A 17,274-nucleotide genomic window follows, 5' to 3' on the forward strand; every position below is an offset into this window, starting at 1 on the left:
TCTCACAACTATTCCTTGCTAGACTGAATTCTCTCCTCAAATACCAGCAGAATCAAATCCCAGCAGAATCCAACCCTCTGGCATCCTTCCAGACATTTTCAGTGACCATGCAATAGTGTACTGTATAAGGAAAATTAAACCACCCCTATCAAGCCCATAAGTTCTCTTAACTAGAAACTTTAACCCACAACGGTTTCTGGCTGACTTTACCAACTGCCCTTAGTACAGAATTGACTTAATTCCCGACCCCGACCCTGATTCTGCTCTAGACTATTTCCAATCCGAGTTCTTAAAACTCTGTTATAGCCATGCTCCACTACGCAGAATAAGAGTACGGGGGCCCACCTAACGTGGGTTACAACTGACCTCATAGCACTCTACCAGTTCAGGGATGCATTGTGGAAAAGCTACAAAGTAACTGGCAATACCAAGGATCTCAATCACTACAGATGCCTGCGGAACATGTGCACAAGGCATGTAAAAGCACAATATTACTCTGATCGAATCCAGGTTATCAACAATATATGCCAGCCTTCTAACCATCAACAACCAAGTAATATCACTAAGGAGGATATTACTCTGACAAACCCCACTGACATTGCAAATGCATTCAATGATTACTTTGTGTGGTGTGCTACTAACTTATTAGCGAAACACAACCCAAACCACAAACATGAACATCATTCTGAGAGTACCCCTATAGCCCCACCCTCTCCCAACACTGCCCACAATTTTCAATTTGTCCCAGTATCCGAAGAGGAGATTACACAAGCGCTCCTCAAATTAAAACCAAGCAGCCAGTGTGGACCTGACTTACTACATCCAAGTTCCTAAGACCTGGTGCCCCAGCCATTGCCAAACCAATTGCTTCCATAGTCAACTCTATTCTGTCTCCACGCCATATCCCTAAGACCTGGAAAACTGCCAGAATTGTCCCAATTGGGACAAAAACACTGTCTCAAACTACAGGCCAATCTATCTTGCTTAACAAACTCCAGTGCTCTGGAATAGGGAAGCATGCTTTAAGCTGGTTTCATTCCTACCTATCGGGTAGATCACAACATGTGTCAATCTCAAGGTCTATCTCCAACTCTTTGGATATCACCTGTGGTGTCCTGCAAGGCTCTGTTCTGGGGCCCCTACTCTTCGTGTTTATCAATGATCTTCCCACAGCTAGTAAGGAAGCTTCAATACACATGTATGTAGATGACACAATCTTATATGCACACAGTCAAAGCCTCTCCGACCTTGAACACATATTTCAATCTGACTTTTTGAGACTTTAAAAATGGATTGCCCAAAACAAACTATTTCTAAACACTGACAAGACGGTAACAATGGCATTTGTGACCATGGCTAAATTTTTTAAGCTTCCAATGACTGAGCTCCAGATCAGAACCAACGCCAACACCACCCTAACTCCTGTTACTAGTTTTAAATACTTGGGCATATGGTTAGACTCCCATTTAACATTTTGGTTGCACATTGATACCCTGACATCCAAAACCTGTGCCAAACCACGTGTACTTTATAGGAACAAATCCTCCCTAAGTCTGCTGGTCAGAAAGCATATCGCACCACAGATGCTAATGCCAATTATCGACTATGGGGAATAGTATTCGGCTCGGCACCCCAAACCCACCTTAGCAAACTTGACAGCCTCTACAATTCAATATGTCGTTTTGTTCTCCAATGCAACTACAACACACATCACTGCGAAATGCTCAAAGAACTAGATTGGTCATCGCTTGAGTAAAGGTGCAAAGTTCATCTTTCTTGTCTTGCCTTCAAATACTTCCTGGGCAAGCTACCCATCTATCTGAACAAGCGCCTCACCCCTACCACATGCAGCACTTATCTGAGATCTGACTCCAAAGACTGTTCATGGTTCCACGGTTCAGCAAAGTATCCGGCCGCTCCTCCTTCTCTTAACTTGCACCCCGAAACTGGAACAATCTACCGGAGACTCTCACATCCACCACCAGTTTAAGTTCTTTCAAAACTAAGGCTGTCTCACATTTTAATCTGGTCTGTAACTGTTAAATACGCCTATAACATATATTATTTCTAACTGTGCATTCTATGTCTTGTATATAATGTATACCCTGTTCACTTATGTAACTATGTATTTGTAACCATGTATTATTTGTCTTAACTCTATGCCCAGGACATACTCGAAAACGAGAGGTAACTCTCAATGTATTACTTCCTGGTAAAACATTTTATTAATAAAAAATAAATGAAATGCTCTGCAGTGAAAGTTCATGTTCTTTGTTTTTTTGTTAAAAGTCTGGGATTCCAGAGATGTCTAATTTGTATATATTTGGGGACAGGAGAAACTGTGTGTGTCCCCTGCAGGGGAATTGTGACTTTGCTTTGTAATGATTACATGGGTGTATTAAGTCCTAAGAAGAAATTAACCTTATAAAAGTGGTGCTAAATATGGGTATGTAGTGTCTAGTCTTAAAACCCTGTTGAGGATATTGATGACATAGTTTAATATTAATTTGAAGAATATTTGAAGAATTCTCTGAACGGTCAAGATAACTATCTGCAGGGTCATAAATGAAGATGCATTATTGCCAGGGCTTGACAAATGCACTCGCCCTCACGCCACGGACAAGAGCATTTTGGCCCTTGTCGAGTACTTACCTGCAGCGGGCTCCAGTGGTGTTGTGCGGCGTTCTCTGTCTTCTCCCCTGCAAATTGTAATGTTTACCCTGCAGGTCCTGAAAAAATGGGTGCGCGGCGTCGTGACAAGGCACCACGTTGCGTGATGTCACGCATCCCATTGCCATGGGAACGCAGCATCATTTGACACCGCGCGGCCATTTTCTCAGGACCCGCAGGGGAAACATTTCAATTTGCAGGGGAGAAGACGTAGATCGCCGCGCCATGTCCCCCTGGACCCCGCCGCAGGTGAGTCATGAGTGGGGGGGGGTGAGTTACTTTGGGGCGTGGGTGGGCGAGTTACTTTGGGGCGTGGGTGGGCAAGTGGGTTTTGCCCTAGTTTGTCGAGCCCTGTTTATTGCAATTTGTTTTTTCTTTTTGGCATCTCCGTTGACCCAGTTTTTCTCACAGTAGAAAGGACCTGATTTACATTTTAGTTCAACCTTATGGTTTGTATAGAAGGCTTGCACACAACAGTATAATTTGCCACACGCCATAGTTTTATAAGGCCCTTTTTTGTTGTTGCAAGTCTGGGTGTCCCCCGGAGTGGAACAGTGTTTTTTGTTAACTTCGGGGAACCCCCTACTTCCTGAGATACCTACTGGTGGGGTTAAATCTTTCTCCTGGGGAAACAAAATGGCTTCCAAATATCGGGCCAATAGGAAACCACAACATTATTGATGCTTCCTATAGACCGCAATTTATAAAACAAAATCAGGAAGTAATGCTGGTAACATCACTGGTAAATATTTTGGGAACAGGGGGCTCCCCGGAACTGCAAATAGGGTTGTTCAGTTTGAGGACCCCCACTTCGAATCATGTAAAAATAATGTAGTGAGGTGGGGGGCTTAGCTAGAGGGATTGCTACTTTAAAGTTGAGTTTTAGGTTGTTGCCAGTTTCTTTTCATTAATTGGTCTACCATATTGCTCTGGGGTGTGCGCAAACTGGGGGGGGGGGGGATCTTCTAAGGGGGTGCCGTGCTCACAGAGGGACTACGCTTTTCCCCACAACATTTAAATTGATTGCCGGGGAGAGCGCGGGGCCTCTGTAACTGGCTCTTTTAACTTCTCTCCGGGGACTCCTGACGAAGTGTTGCCATGACAACGCCGCAATGTCAAATGGTAATGTCACATGACGCCGGAGAGCAGGCAAGAGGTGTCATATTTTTAAAATGCTGTTTTTTGGGTGTGTAACAACAAATAAAAATCAATCAAAAGGCACGGATCCTCAGCTGGTGGGCCAAATGTGGTCAGCCAAGTGCCTTGACCCTTAGGCCTTGGACATGCTTACCGCTGGCGTGCTGATGCGCGCTGAGGCTCAGGGAAAGCGGGTGCTTTCCCTGGCCTTGCGGTTGCTTGTCCTGCTCGCCGTAAGGGGGCGGGCTGGGGGCGGGCACATCACTGGCCGGGGGCGGGCCAGTGACGTCACGGAGCTGGTTCGCCCTCATTGGGCGAACCGCTCACATGACTGGCCTGTCGCGCCAGCAAGCGGGGGAATTTTAAATTCCCCTAAGATCTGCGCTTCCGCAAGCGTGCGGAAGCGCAGGTGAGCCCCTACTAAAGCCGCTCTAATTGCGGCTGTAGGGGCTCAGTGCTGAGCGGGAGCGCGTGTCGGCACGCTTCCGCCAGCAAGCGGTAAACATGGCCAAGGCCTTGGACTTGCTGTCCCAGGTTATTTCATATTTGCAGTTTACTGTAAGTGCAGTTTTTCACACTGGAACACTCTTGTAAGGTAAGCTAATGTAAATATACATATAGTACATATGGTAAATATATACACACACACACACACACACACACACACACACACACACACACACACACACACACACACACACACACACACACACACTATTGAAATATAAGAATTTTTAAGCCTTAAAATGTATCTGAACTTGCATTACAGTTCGCTTCTACTCCCAAATATTTTCTCATTTGGCCCCTTCTGGAGAATTATTTGCAGATATCTATGGGGCATATTCGCTGCAGCTATTCAGACAGAAATCCTGATGCACGGCAATCTGGAATTCCACCTGGAAATGGCTTCTTTGGCCAATGTGGAATTGACCCCTAAGTGTAGAAACACACACACACACACACACACACACACACACACACACACACACACACACACACACACACACACACACACACACACACACACACACACACACACACACACACCCCGCCCCCCAGCCCCCCTTTAGGATTTTCAAATATTTCAAACCTAAAATGTTTAGATCTTAACCTAAGGCCTAATAGCTAAAGCTAACCTGATCAAACAACACAAAAACATGATACTTTTTTTCAACATTTATGTATCCACAAATGATTCAACATTCGATATCCATGTGTGATAAAGCATGTGAACCTTTAGGTTCAGTACCTGGTGGCGCCCCCTTGAGCAGCACTGACTTTTACTAAGCGTTTCCTGTAACTGCTGGTCAGTCTCTCACATCGGTTTTGAGGAATTTTGGCCTGTTCCTCCTTACAGAACTGCTTCATGTTGGTGGGATTTTGAGGGCTTCCTTGCATGGACAGCTCACTTCAGGTCCTGTCACAACATTTCAATAGGGTTTAGGTCCTGACTTTGACTAGGTAATTCTAAAACGCACAATTTATTCCTCTGCAGCCATTCTTTTGTAGATCTGCTTATATGTTTAGGATCATTGTCTTGCTGCATGACCCACTTTCACTTCCGCTCACAGACAGATGGCCTGGCATTCTCCTCTAGAATCTTCTGATACAATACATAGTTGTGTCAATGATGGTAAGCTGTCAGGTCCTAAGGCAGCAAAGCAGCCCCAAACGATTATTTTCCCACCGCCATGCTTGACAGTTGGGATGAGGTTGTTCTGTTCGAACGCAGTGTTTGATTTTCGCCAAACTTAACTTCTCACTGAGGCCAAAGGTTCTACCTGTAACTCGTCTGTCCAGAGAACATTGTACCAGAAGTCTTTTGGATTATCGATATATGCTCTTCGTCGAACGTCAGACGGACAGCAATGTTCTTTTTAGAGAGCATTGGTTTCATCCTGGCTATCCTTACCATTCTTGTTCAGTCTCTTTCTGATAGTTGTCATGGACACTCATATTCACCAAGATGAGTGGCCTGCAGATCCTTGGATGTTACTCTGGGGTTCTTTGTGACTCCCTGGATGATTTTCTGGTTGGTTCTTGAGACTTTGCTAGACTACTTTCTCCATTTGTAAACTGTCTGACAGTGAATTGGTGGAGCCCCAAATCCTTAGAAATGGTTTTGTAACCCTTTCTAGACAGAGCATCAATAACTGCTTTTCTGAGATCCTCAGAGATTTCTTTTGATCGTGGCATGACGTGTCTCCACACACCTGCATGGTGAAGACCAAACTCACAGTTTCTGATCTTTATATAGGATGGGGCCTCCCAAACTTGCCCCTAAAGATCTACATAATTATTTAAACATCTGATTCTAATTATCCCCTTAAATTTAGCTGATAAAACTAGGGTTTCACTTTTGCACATACCCTGACTCTTAATTACTCATTGTATGAATTAGACATTTTGTTTCAAGACATGGAATTGGTTAATATAAACCCTATTGGATATTTAAGAAAAAGACTGGTTTTGATTCAAGAAAGTTATCATGGAAAAACTATGTAATTTCCATAATTATTATTGGGGTTCACAAACTTTTTCTCGTATATATAAAAACCCAAATCCGAATACAAGAGATATTCGAATCAAAGTATATGCAAAGTGAATGCATTATAAACATTGGTCCCAGGGTGTAATTTCCTTTATAGCATTGAGGAAAGTTGTATGCTGCTCTTGTATGGAGGAATCCCAGTGACATTGAATGTAGTGCAACTTGAAAGGGAACTTAATACAGGAGCCCCTAACAGTGTAATAACATATTCCCATCACAAATGAAGAGACACAAGGTAATGCACTCGCATGCTCTAAAACCCTATATCAAGGGCATGATTCACTTGTAAGTGTAGCCCAGAGCTCTAGTATGGTGCATACTTGAGCAGATGGCTTCCACTAACCTGTGTGCTCAAGTCACTAGCCACGCCCCATTCTCCCAGCAGCGCTCATGTCTATGGCTCACTGGTGCGTCTTTATAGTTATCAGACTGCTGGTGTCCCCGACTCATTTTGTGGTCAATGGTTCGCATCAATGGACTGGAACCACTGTCCATGAAATGCGTGTCCTCACATTACCATAGCCTTGGGCTGCACTTACCAAAGCAAATCCTGCCCTTAATGTAGGTTTTTTTTTTTTAGCCCGTTAGTGCATTATTTTGCCTCACTTTTGGGGACTCCTGTTTTTGTGCTGTTTTTCTAGTTGCAATAAACTACTCTGCAACATGGAGCGCGTTGAATAAGTTTGAGGTATGCAAATAGTTAATAGCCAGTTAAACTTTCTTCATGCATTCAGGCAAGTACTTGTATAAATGACATAAGACATTCATGGTCTTTTTTTACACTTTTATTTCCCCTCCCCCTTAATTAAATGCAGCCACCACTGGAATTGCCATCTGTTAGTACAGTTGAAAGTGTTTGATTTGTGTATGCCCATTTGTTCATAATTATTTATTGATGCGTTTAAAATTCATGCACTAGTTGGGTTATCAGGAAAATATAATGTGTCTGTGTGTGCACTATTAAATGTGTCTGTTAGTATATTTGATGTATTATTGTCATATTGATGACACCATGTATTTGAATATTTTGTGTAGTGTTTGTATGCTAGAGCAGGGGCGCGCAACCTTTTTTTTACCCGTGCGCACCCCTGCTTGCTCTCCTCGGCGCCTCGCGCCCTTTCCCTCCTCCTGCTTGGCCCCGGCATCAAGTAATGCACGGGGTCATGTGACGTCACGTGGCCATGGTAACGTAACGATGCGTTGCTGGAAGGGAAGGCAAGTGTGTTATAGAGGCCTCGTGCAGTCTCCCCCCCCCCCCCGGGCATTTAATTTAAATGCCTGGGTGAGAGTGGGGGACCTCTATAACTGCCGCGCACCCCTGTGCTAGAGGATCAGCGGAAGATTCCTTTCATTTTTGTTATGATATGATTTATATTAATTAAATTGTATTATATTTCACGAGCACATAGTTATTTATTGCATTATATATTACATTACATGTTCTATTTATAAAATTAATCTTTACTTATTTACACATATTAGATTTGAATACTAATATTGTTTACATTTGATTAAATCAATCTTTACGCAATTATAAATATAATTTAAATGCAAAGTTAAACACAATATATATCTATCGCAACTGGACAAATATGGCTATTTCTATTTAATTCAACATTTTAATTCACTATCATATTCCACTTTTTTGTTTCTATTTTGTCTTTGAATTAAGCTATAGGTGTAATTATCTGTGTGCGTGTGTACGTACAGCTGAACCCCGTTATAACGCGGTCCTTGGGGGCCACAGAATGAGACCGCGTTATTACCGGGATCGCATTAACATTTGCCTTGCGATAGCCGATCTCTCTACTACTGTATGTAAATGTTTTGTTTGTTTCTAGAGTCTGTGACATCACACAGTCCCTGTGGTGTAGAGGTAGCGCAATGGTACCAGTATATGGATTCGATTCCTGTATGATATGGTATAATTCATTATATATATATATATATATATATATATATATATATATATATATATTTGTATAAATTGTTATTTTACTTATTTTATAATTTAGAAATTATCACAATAAAATACCTCTAGTGTAACTAAAATTGGGGTACAAACGGAAAACCCTGTTAGTTAAAACATAGGATTGCAAGAGACCTGTTCTAAAATGGCAGTACATGAAAGTGTTTTTGTCGAGACCCTCTGCAGTTGTTACCTGTTTTTGAATTGTTGTGAGATGAAACATATGAAGTGGCAAATGAGTTTCCTAGAACTACGTGGCCTCATTGTTTAGCTGTCATTTCCAGACCGAGAACATGTGGTCTCATGCCCATACAGCAACATCTTTGTTTACTCATTCAAGTCCAAATCTGCAGAATCCACAAATCTGAGAGGATATTTGTTTTTCTCTAATAAACACCACGCATAAAGAATAATACTTCTGCTAACCAACTGTTTATTAAATAAAAATAAGATTTAAAGCCTCCCGTCTTCCTCCCACCTCGTTTCATTTTTGGAACACCGATGGTTTTTTTTTCACGATGAACTGAGGGTCCCCTGGGGTGGCACTGTTATTTTCAGCTCCAAGGCCGCCCCTGATTTAGTTGCTGAGATACTGGTGACGCTAACAGGTTAAAATCACCTCCCAGGGAGGAGACAATGGCTGCCAAATCTTGGGTCAATAGGAAGCCGCAACATCAACTGTGGCGTCCTATTGGACGCCCATTTTAAATCCCCAATAAAAACCAGGAGGCAATACCGGTAACTTCACCGGGAAGTATCACGAGGAAACCCAGAGCTGAAAAGAAAATGGCTCCACTCTAGAAGACCTCCCGTATCAATTATGTGCAAAAAATAGACTGCTTGCTCAAGGTTTGGTGGCAGAGCAAGCAGACAGTGGAGAATGGCTCGAGGTGGGATTAGGGGGGGGGGGAGAGGGGTGTGAGGAGAGAGTTGGTCTTCCTGGTATAACATTTATGAGAGCATGGAGCCAGAGACTGAACTGGAATATGTCATTATAATAAATGCTGCAGCTGTTTCACTTAGTGTTGCTACTGACCAGGTAGACACCTATAAATGACAATTCTATAGATCTGAATTATGACGGTGTAAATTAGATACTGTAGGAGTTAAATGGTATAATGCAGGGGTGGGAAAAATCTGCCTGTTCGTCTAACAATTTGACCTGTTGCCTATGTTGCAGCGCTGACTGACAACAAAGCAGGAAAGAGCGTCCTGATCCCCAACTGCTGCGCTGCTTAGTCTGACAATGTGGGGTAGATGGGAGAGGGGCAGGGGGAGAGAGTCAGGGTGCTCCAGTACTTCCCTGCTCTCATGACTTCTGACAGTGGCGAGATGGTGGAAGGAGTTATGATAGTATGGTAGGCGTGTCAGTTGCAGACACTGACAAATGCACACGCTCTGATACACAGAGCTGCCTATGAGGGGGACAATCAATAACTTGCTCCTGTTTTGGCCTCCCCTGGTATAAAGGGTTAGGTGCAATCTCCCCTAGCACCAAATGGAGCCGGTGCCAGTGATGTGGTGTTTAGTTACAGTTTAGTCTTTTCAAATCATACAGCATTATTAAATCATTTAAAGGAAAAACCTATTTACACTGGAACTATTTAGCTCCTTTGGGTGTAATACGTTGCTGATTGAGTTAAATATTGCAAACGTTGTTAAAACCTTACAAATTCCTGCCGTCTATCTCTGCATAGAATATAAACGCTAGCCGTTGCATATTGTATAAGGCTGCGTCCATAGATGGACCAGCCGTGCTGAGGCGTGCGGACGCTCCGCGCTGAGCCCCTGCATCCTCAATGAGGATGCCTTGAGAGGGGGCTCACGCGAGCGTCCGCAGGCGTCCTGAGGCGTTGGAGGTTTCAGCCGAGCGCCAAGCTGTTTTTCAGCGCGCTGTCGGCTGAAAACCTCCAATCACTGCACAGCAGCGTCAACGTCACGGCGCTGTGACATTGACGTCAGTGCGTCGCGGGCGATTGGCCCAGCGACGTCACTGCCCCGCCTCCAACCACCTCCCCCCGGCTCCCTTCGCGCACGCTGGCTCGCCTGCAAGTCCGTGCAATTGCGCTGACTGAAGCAGGCGAGCCTCAGCGTTAGCGCGCCTCCGCTCTCCCCACACCTCTATGGCCCGGGCCTAAGAAATAGGGTACACTTAACGTAATCAGGCCTGTTATTTAGACTTGTCTTTTAATTCTGAAGGCCGTGATTATAGTGCCTCCTGCAGGGGCGCGCGCGTGTGATGCAAAACCTGCACTGTAGGAAGGTAGCATCAAGAGGCGACAGGGAGGCGTGGCCATGATGTCAAGCGGGCGGTTCGTCCTTATTGGCTGAACCACCCAAGTGACAATGATTTGTCTCCTCCATTGCGCTTCTGCGCGGTCACGCGCATTGTGTATGTGTGTGTCTGTGTGTGTTTCCCCCTAATTTTTTTTTATCACGTTTTCAAAATAGGTAAAACAAATGCATACAGAACGTACATTAGCATTTATATTTAGCAAGAGCAAAAGTTAGTACAAGAATAACGTAGAACCATTACTGTATTTGCAAATTGCATTGCACTGCTAGGCAGAGAAAAGGTAAGGCCGTGATTATAGTGCCTGTGACGGCGTGCGCCGCCAGAACCAGTGTGTGTGTGTGTGTGTGTGTGTGTGTGTGTGTGTGTGTGTGTGTGTGTGTGTGTGTGTGTGTGCACACGCACGCAATCATAGTTTAAATAATTCAATGTGTTCTTCACTGTGTTTCAGGTCTCTTATTCCAGGGGTGGGCAAACTTCCTGCGCTGCGCTCCCCCTGTCGCACCCCCCTGCGGCCTCAAATTACGCTTCGGGGTCATGTGATGTCGCGTGTCCCACAGTGCCACTTGACACTGCGTCTCCATGGCAGCAGGCGTCAAATGACGCAGCGGGGTCATGTGACGTCACGACAAAGTCGTGCGCCTCCAGTTTGCACACCGCTGTCTTATTCTCTGGTGTAGTCCCATTAATTCACATCTGTTCTATATAGAAGTGAAATATTTAATACTTTACATTTGTCATTGGTTTAAATTTGAACTAGAAGATATTATATCTTGTATTCTCCACCATTGTGGTTACTTTATCTGATTTATGCATCTGTATCTTCTCCCAGATGGATTAGGCTGCAATTATAGTGGCGGCGTGGACGCAACAGAGCACATGACGTCACGCCGCCTGCTGCTCACACGAGACCTGCACTGTGGTGCGAGGGGACGCGTGGCTGTCACGTGAGCGGTTTGCCCTCATTGGCTGAACCTCGCTCGTGACCCGGCCGTCGCACTGCAAAGACAAAATTCTTTGTCTTCTCCAGAATTGCGCTCGTACTATGGGCGGCGGCGGCATCATGAAAGTACGTACATTTGTTCCGGAGACGCGCGACCACTATAATCGTGGCCTGATGTATGCAGTGGGAGGGTTGCAGTAAGACCAACATGAGGCAGAAGACGAGAGTATTTAATTCCTATGTACAGTACTGTACTCATTTACATTGACTTGTGTGTGTGTGAGACACATTTCACGTTCTTTACAAATTCTTACACCTGTGTTTTTAATGTAATATTTGGCAGCATTTAAACCCTTAAAGATATTAGCTGCTCTTCATTAATTGAAGTCTTGTACGGAGCTGTACTTTTCAATGGATTACAAGGTTGGAAGTTTGTAACTGTAGCCAGCGCTGCTTGGTTGCAGCATATTTTACAAGGTGTGAAAAGACGTGTTCATTTAGAGGAACCTGTCCGCCTTACTACATCTGAAACGAGGGAGGGCCCTTTTTAAACCGTTAAAGGGTTCCTCCATTGGAAACCTTGTGGTGTAGAGGGATGTTCGCCGGTGTTCAGAGCGATGTGTAACCGTAGCTGGAGTTGACTCATTTAGTGTTGCCACATGACGTGGGAACGCAGAAAAAATAACACCCATCAAGGAATGTGCATTAAATGTAATGGTTGGTTTCTCTAGGTGTGTTTTTAATTAGTAACGGTTGACACATTTTTGTTTTCTAGACAATATATGAATGTAATTTTGATAGGTGTTGGAAGCATCACATTCTTTGAGTTTACGCTAATGCACCTTTTCATGTATCATGCTACGTATTAGTAACTCGTACTGATTAGGTAAAAATACCAGATTTCCTTACATTTTATTTCTGTGAGGTTCGTTTTGGATTAACATCTGTACTGTTGAAGGTGTATACCTCTCTGCTGTTAGCAGATGCCTAATCCGCACTGCAGTTAATGTTGGTGTGTTAGAGGAGAGCTGTGTCTCGTGGTTTGTAAACCAGGCCAGGATTTCCAGCTGCCTGGGGACTAAGGTGAAACCTATATAGCCTCAGGTTCTCTGTACGCCCTGCTTCGGTTTAGATCTCCCTGAATCATTGTAAACTATACCCGCGTTTTGTTTGTTTTTTGTTTGTGTTCTATCGGTTTTGTTGTCCGACAGACTAAATCTATCGGTTCTGACTGATCCAGTGTGGTCCTGAGTGGTATTGTCCCATCTTGCTAAATAAGGCAAAGAAAGACGAATCTTTGTGTCAGAGGCTCATTTCAGATTTGCATTGCAATTTGGTTATCTGTATTTGTGCAAACCTTTACAGAATGTGGCCATTTTTAATCCAGGAAATATTGATTTTAATTTTAATGGCATTACATTGTATATTTTTGTGGCTGTAGCATGAAGGCCCATCAACTTGTAAAACACTTCTCGTGCTCTGAAACAAACATTGTATATAGTCGGGGAGAACGGACACATCCTTATTCTGTGGAGCTCCGAACATACATTTTTAACTTTCCATACACATGTATGGAAATTCTGTGATTGAGGTCCAAAAATGCACTCATTTATAAAAAATAAAAAAAACATGGTAGAAGCCGTGTAGAAGAAAAAAATCGACCTGTACGAAACTGGCACCGAAATAAGTGAAATAAGGGCTTTGTACCTCGGTAACGCAGCATTTTTCTTCTTGATGCGGTGGCATCTTTCAGGGGACTGGCTGCCAGTCGGAGGCTACAATCGTATCTCGCTCTCCTCTAGCTAGTCTTGTCTTTTCCACAAAAAAAGGTTGTTTGTGTTACCCTGAAATGTATCTAAGCTGGAGAACTCTAAACTACGTGAATAAGTGTGTTAAATAATCACAATACATACAGTTCAGCTACAGGCGCTTAACAAAAAGCAAATATGAATGTATAAATGTCCTTGAGTTGGTCCCTAAGGGGTTAAATACAACCTTAGAGTCCAATCTGTTGCCAGAAACATTACAAAAAACAAAGTTCCAGGAAGGTGCCGCTCCCTCAGTTGGAAGTGCTAACCCAGCACTTCAATGATAACTAAATAGGATGAGAAGAACAGAAAGCGCACACTTCTTGGTGCAATAACGTTTTTACTACATTAATGAGACAACTCTGCATATCTCCAGCGCGGATCTGTGAACTACAGCTAATTGCTTATTTTATTCGGATGTTTGTGAGTGTATTACCACTATTTGTTTGTTTGTCTCATTAATCTAGTAAAAACGTTATTGCACCAAGAAGTGTGCGCTTTCTGTTCTTCTCATCCTATTGTGTTACCCTGAGTCTGCGTTGCTTTAGACATGACAATGCAGATTAAAAAAAATATTTTGCAAAACAGAAAAAAAGCACAGTAACAAGAATGGCAGAATTGCAGTGAACAATATTATGCAACTATTAAAGTTGTACTACATTATTTTCCAATAGGGTATAAAGATTTTGCGCATCTTTATACACCAAAATCAGCTCATTGACATGACTCGCACTACTATCCACCTGAAAAGTTATAATGATAAAACCGCATATTGTTAGTGCAGGTTTTCCTGTACATGTCCTTAGCGTGTTAGATGTGATTTTTGTAGTGCAGCTTTGGGCAGGTGCGTTGATCTGTGAGACAGCTCTTCAACTTGATATTGCAAGCTCCCTTGGGCATATATCTAGTGTGTTTTGCTTTACATAGTTCCTGAACACAAAAATAAGCGGAAACCCCCCAGAAAGCTTGTGCAGGTGCTACAGCCGTACAATCCACTGCAGCTCAGTATGCCTTGCGGTAAATGAAGTCGTGTTTTTCTTGTACTTGGCTCCTGTGTTGGCGTTCCTTCTGCTTCCATTGATTTGGAACCTGAAAGCTTCAGTCAATCGGTGCCCCTGGGGATGGAAGGGATTTGATGCCTCCTGTGAATTATCAATCTGATTCTGTGGGATTCAATGGGATTTTTTTCTTTAGTTTAGAAATTGTTCCTAACTTCCATAATTATATATTTAACCTGAGGCAATATCGCCCCCAAAAATCTGTCATTAATAGGACCATTCGCAGAGGAATCCTCTTCATAAAAAGCTAGAAAAGATTTTTATGATGAGACAAGATTCATTACAACAATATATAGGGATTGACATTGTGCTAAACCTAAACACGCTCTCCTTATGTATTAGCAAAGGTTGCAAGATGCTGTCGTGCTGTGCATATATATTATATACTTTTACCAGGACCCCTTGTATACGCACTTATTACTATAACACTCTCCAACTTAGTGTGCGTGCGTGCGTGTGTGCGCGTGTGTGTGTGTGTGTCTGCATTTTCTGTAACTCGTCTGGCAAATTGGAGAAACAATATGGCCGCTGGGGTCAGTGCTCACCTCGGTGGATAATCACGTTTCCCAGGCTGGATTGCTGCTTTGTGTTATGAGTATTTTTTTTTTTTTTAAAGAGTAATATTAAAAATGGTCACATTATGATTTTCTAGAAATTGCTGTATTGTCTCTTACTCCAGTGATGTTATTGCTGGTTATGTTACCTCTGCCTCCAACAGCAAATTAATATAAAATATCTACTTTCCTTCAACTTCAATTCACTGGCATCCATTTTTATAATCTACACCAGAGGTTCTCTCAAGGACCACTAGCCGTGAAGGTTTGAAGGCGATCCTTTCATTGGCGCAGGTAGCCCAATCATTTTGACTGAACCATGTGTGCTCAAGCAGGGGTATCCTTAAAGCTGCTCTGCTAGAGGTCCTTAAGGACTGGGGGTGAGATCCTCTGACCTACATAATCAGAATTAAAACAGGACAGAAAATAATTGAAGTCCATTTAGACCAGATTTATTGAAGGTCCCTAGTACCAAAGTGAATTAACAGCAGTGGCATGTTTCAGTGATCCATTTTTACATGTAGTGAATCAAATGAAGATACTAAGGCACTCTTGTAAAATGACAAAATATTGAATCTGCCCAGAAAAAGTTGATATTTCTGCAGCAACATAAGAGCCTTCATCGTGACATAGAATCTTCTTTCTGTTTTTCATTTACAAGAGCGTGCTTTGGTGTCTTCGTTTGTTTAACAAGATTGTGTGAACTGCAGGAGAACCATTTACCAGAGCTCCCCACACAGAAGCAAGGTTCTGAATCTGAGTTTTCAGGGAGTGCTGTCAATTGGATTTTTTTTTATTTTTTATTTTCTCTTGTAAGTTAAATGAAGATGATGGGGGGAAAAGTAACCAAATAAGTATAGATGTACAGTATTTTGTTGCTTTAATTTAAACAGATGCTGTTGGAGGGTTGTACATTTTTTTTTCTTTACTTGTGAAATTGAGCAGATTAAAAAAGTAATGTTCCGCAGAATACAATTAGGTAAACATGTCTCTGTCTCTTTACAGGTGGTTGAATCTTTGTGAGGGAAAATAATCTTGGAACTGCCCTTTTAATATAGACTAGCTGATATACCCGGCGTTGCCCGGGATTAAATGGTCCCGCTCCCCCTCTCTGTCCACTCACCCCCTATCTCTGCTCCCCATTGCCCTCTCCCTGTGGGTGGGTGAGTTAGTGACTGGGTGGGTGGGTGAGTTAGTGACTGGGTGAGTTAGTGACTGGGCGGGTGAGTTAGTCACAGTTATAATTGTACATCGGCCCTGATTTCCATGAACAGACGTTTTCTTAGGCAAGACGTTTGCTTAGTTATATTGCGTCTCCAGTATATGTTCCAAAGTGGGATTACACATCTATAATGTATTTTCCACTCGCGCTTGTGCTGGGAGCCCTATGCACCTAGATTTCTGGGGATTTTTAATCAGTGTAGCAAACTATAGGGATGCAGTTTAGAAAGTATGCCATTGTATACTTTATTGCTGTGGGTAAGTGGAAATTGATTGGCCTGAAAAATGGTCTGAGACAACTAGTGATGGAGCTTTAGGAGACTTTTGGATTAAGCTTTAGAACATCCTGGTATATAAAAAAGAAAGGGATATTATGCTCTGCTTTGCCATGCAGTATTTATCTGGTGTGTTAGAAGCTTTTGGGGAAATGGATCAATGATGGTTAAAGCAGTTGTGTGTGCTCAAGAACTTGATTTTCCCATGATAAAAACCACTGTGCTGTACTGTAAACTGGAAAAGGCTTATGAAAGTTGGGTATCTCACTGAAACATTGGCCACGTTCATAATGAGTAATCATTTGATTCTTACGGATACATTATATTACAGTGTTGTGAGGTTTTCTTCAATCTGAAAATCTGAGAAAAACATGGGTGCCAATGGGGTGGGAGAACGGAGAAGCATGTGAGGTGCCTCACCACTGTACTATTTTGATACTTGCAGGCCTCGGAGTAGAGGAAAAACTGCATTGGAGGATGAAGATAGCATGGATGGGCTGGAGGCAGCAGAACCGGAAAGCTCTGCTGAACCAGGTAAGCTGTCGTACCCTCTGTAATACTGTGCATATCTGCACTGAAAATACATCATGTGCTGGCTCTCGCGTTGGATGTGGTAATGTAAAAATGAAGACCGTAGAGCTTGCTATAGCCCAGGCCTGGGCAATGCCAGTCACAGGCCACCAACAGGTCACGTTTTAAGGATATCCCTGCGTCAGCACAGGTGGCTTTTCTTGATTTGAGCCACCTATGCTGAAGCAATGATATCCTGACAACTTGACCCGTTTGTGGCCTTTG

The 17,274-nt window shown here is 43.0% G+C and overlaps 1 protein-coding gene across 13 annotated transcripts in view; it reads left to right on the forward strand.

Annotated features, from left to right (window-relative positions):
* Positions 1–17,274, forward strand: part of KMT2C (lysine methyltransferase 2C) — a 236,661-nt gene that overhangs the window by 26,839 nt on the left and 192,548 nt on the right. For 12 of the 13 annotated variants that reach the window (XM_075587878.1, XM_075587876.1, XM_075587879.1 and 9 more), the window contains exon 2: positions 16,925–17,013. The exons of the other annotated variant lie outside the window; for it this stretch is intronic. In XM_075587878.1, the coding sequence (XP_075443993.1) occupies positions 16,925–17,013 (89 nt within the window). The remainder of the gene's footprint in view (positions 1–16,924; positions 17,014–17,274) is intronic. 13 annotated transcript variants of the gene reach the window in all.

This window comes from Ascaphus truei, chromosome 2 (assembly GCF_040206685.1).
Source record: "Ascaphus truei isolate aAscTru1 chromosome 2, aAscTru1.hap1, whole genome shotgun sequence".
NCBI lineage: Eukaryota > Metazoa > Chordata > Amphibia > Anura > Ascaphidae > Ascaphus > Ascaphus truei.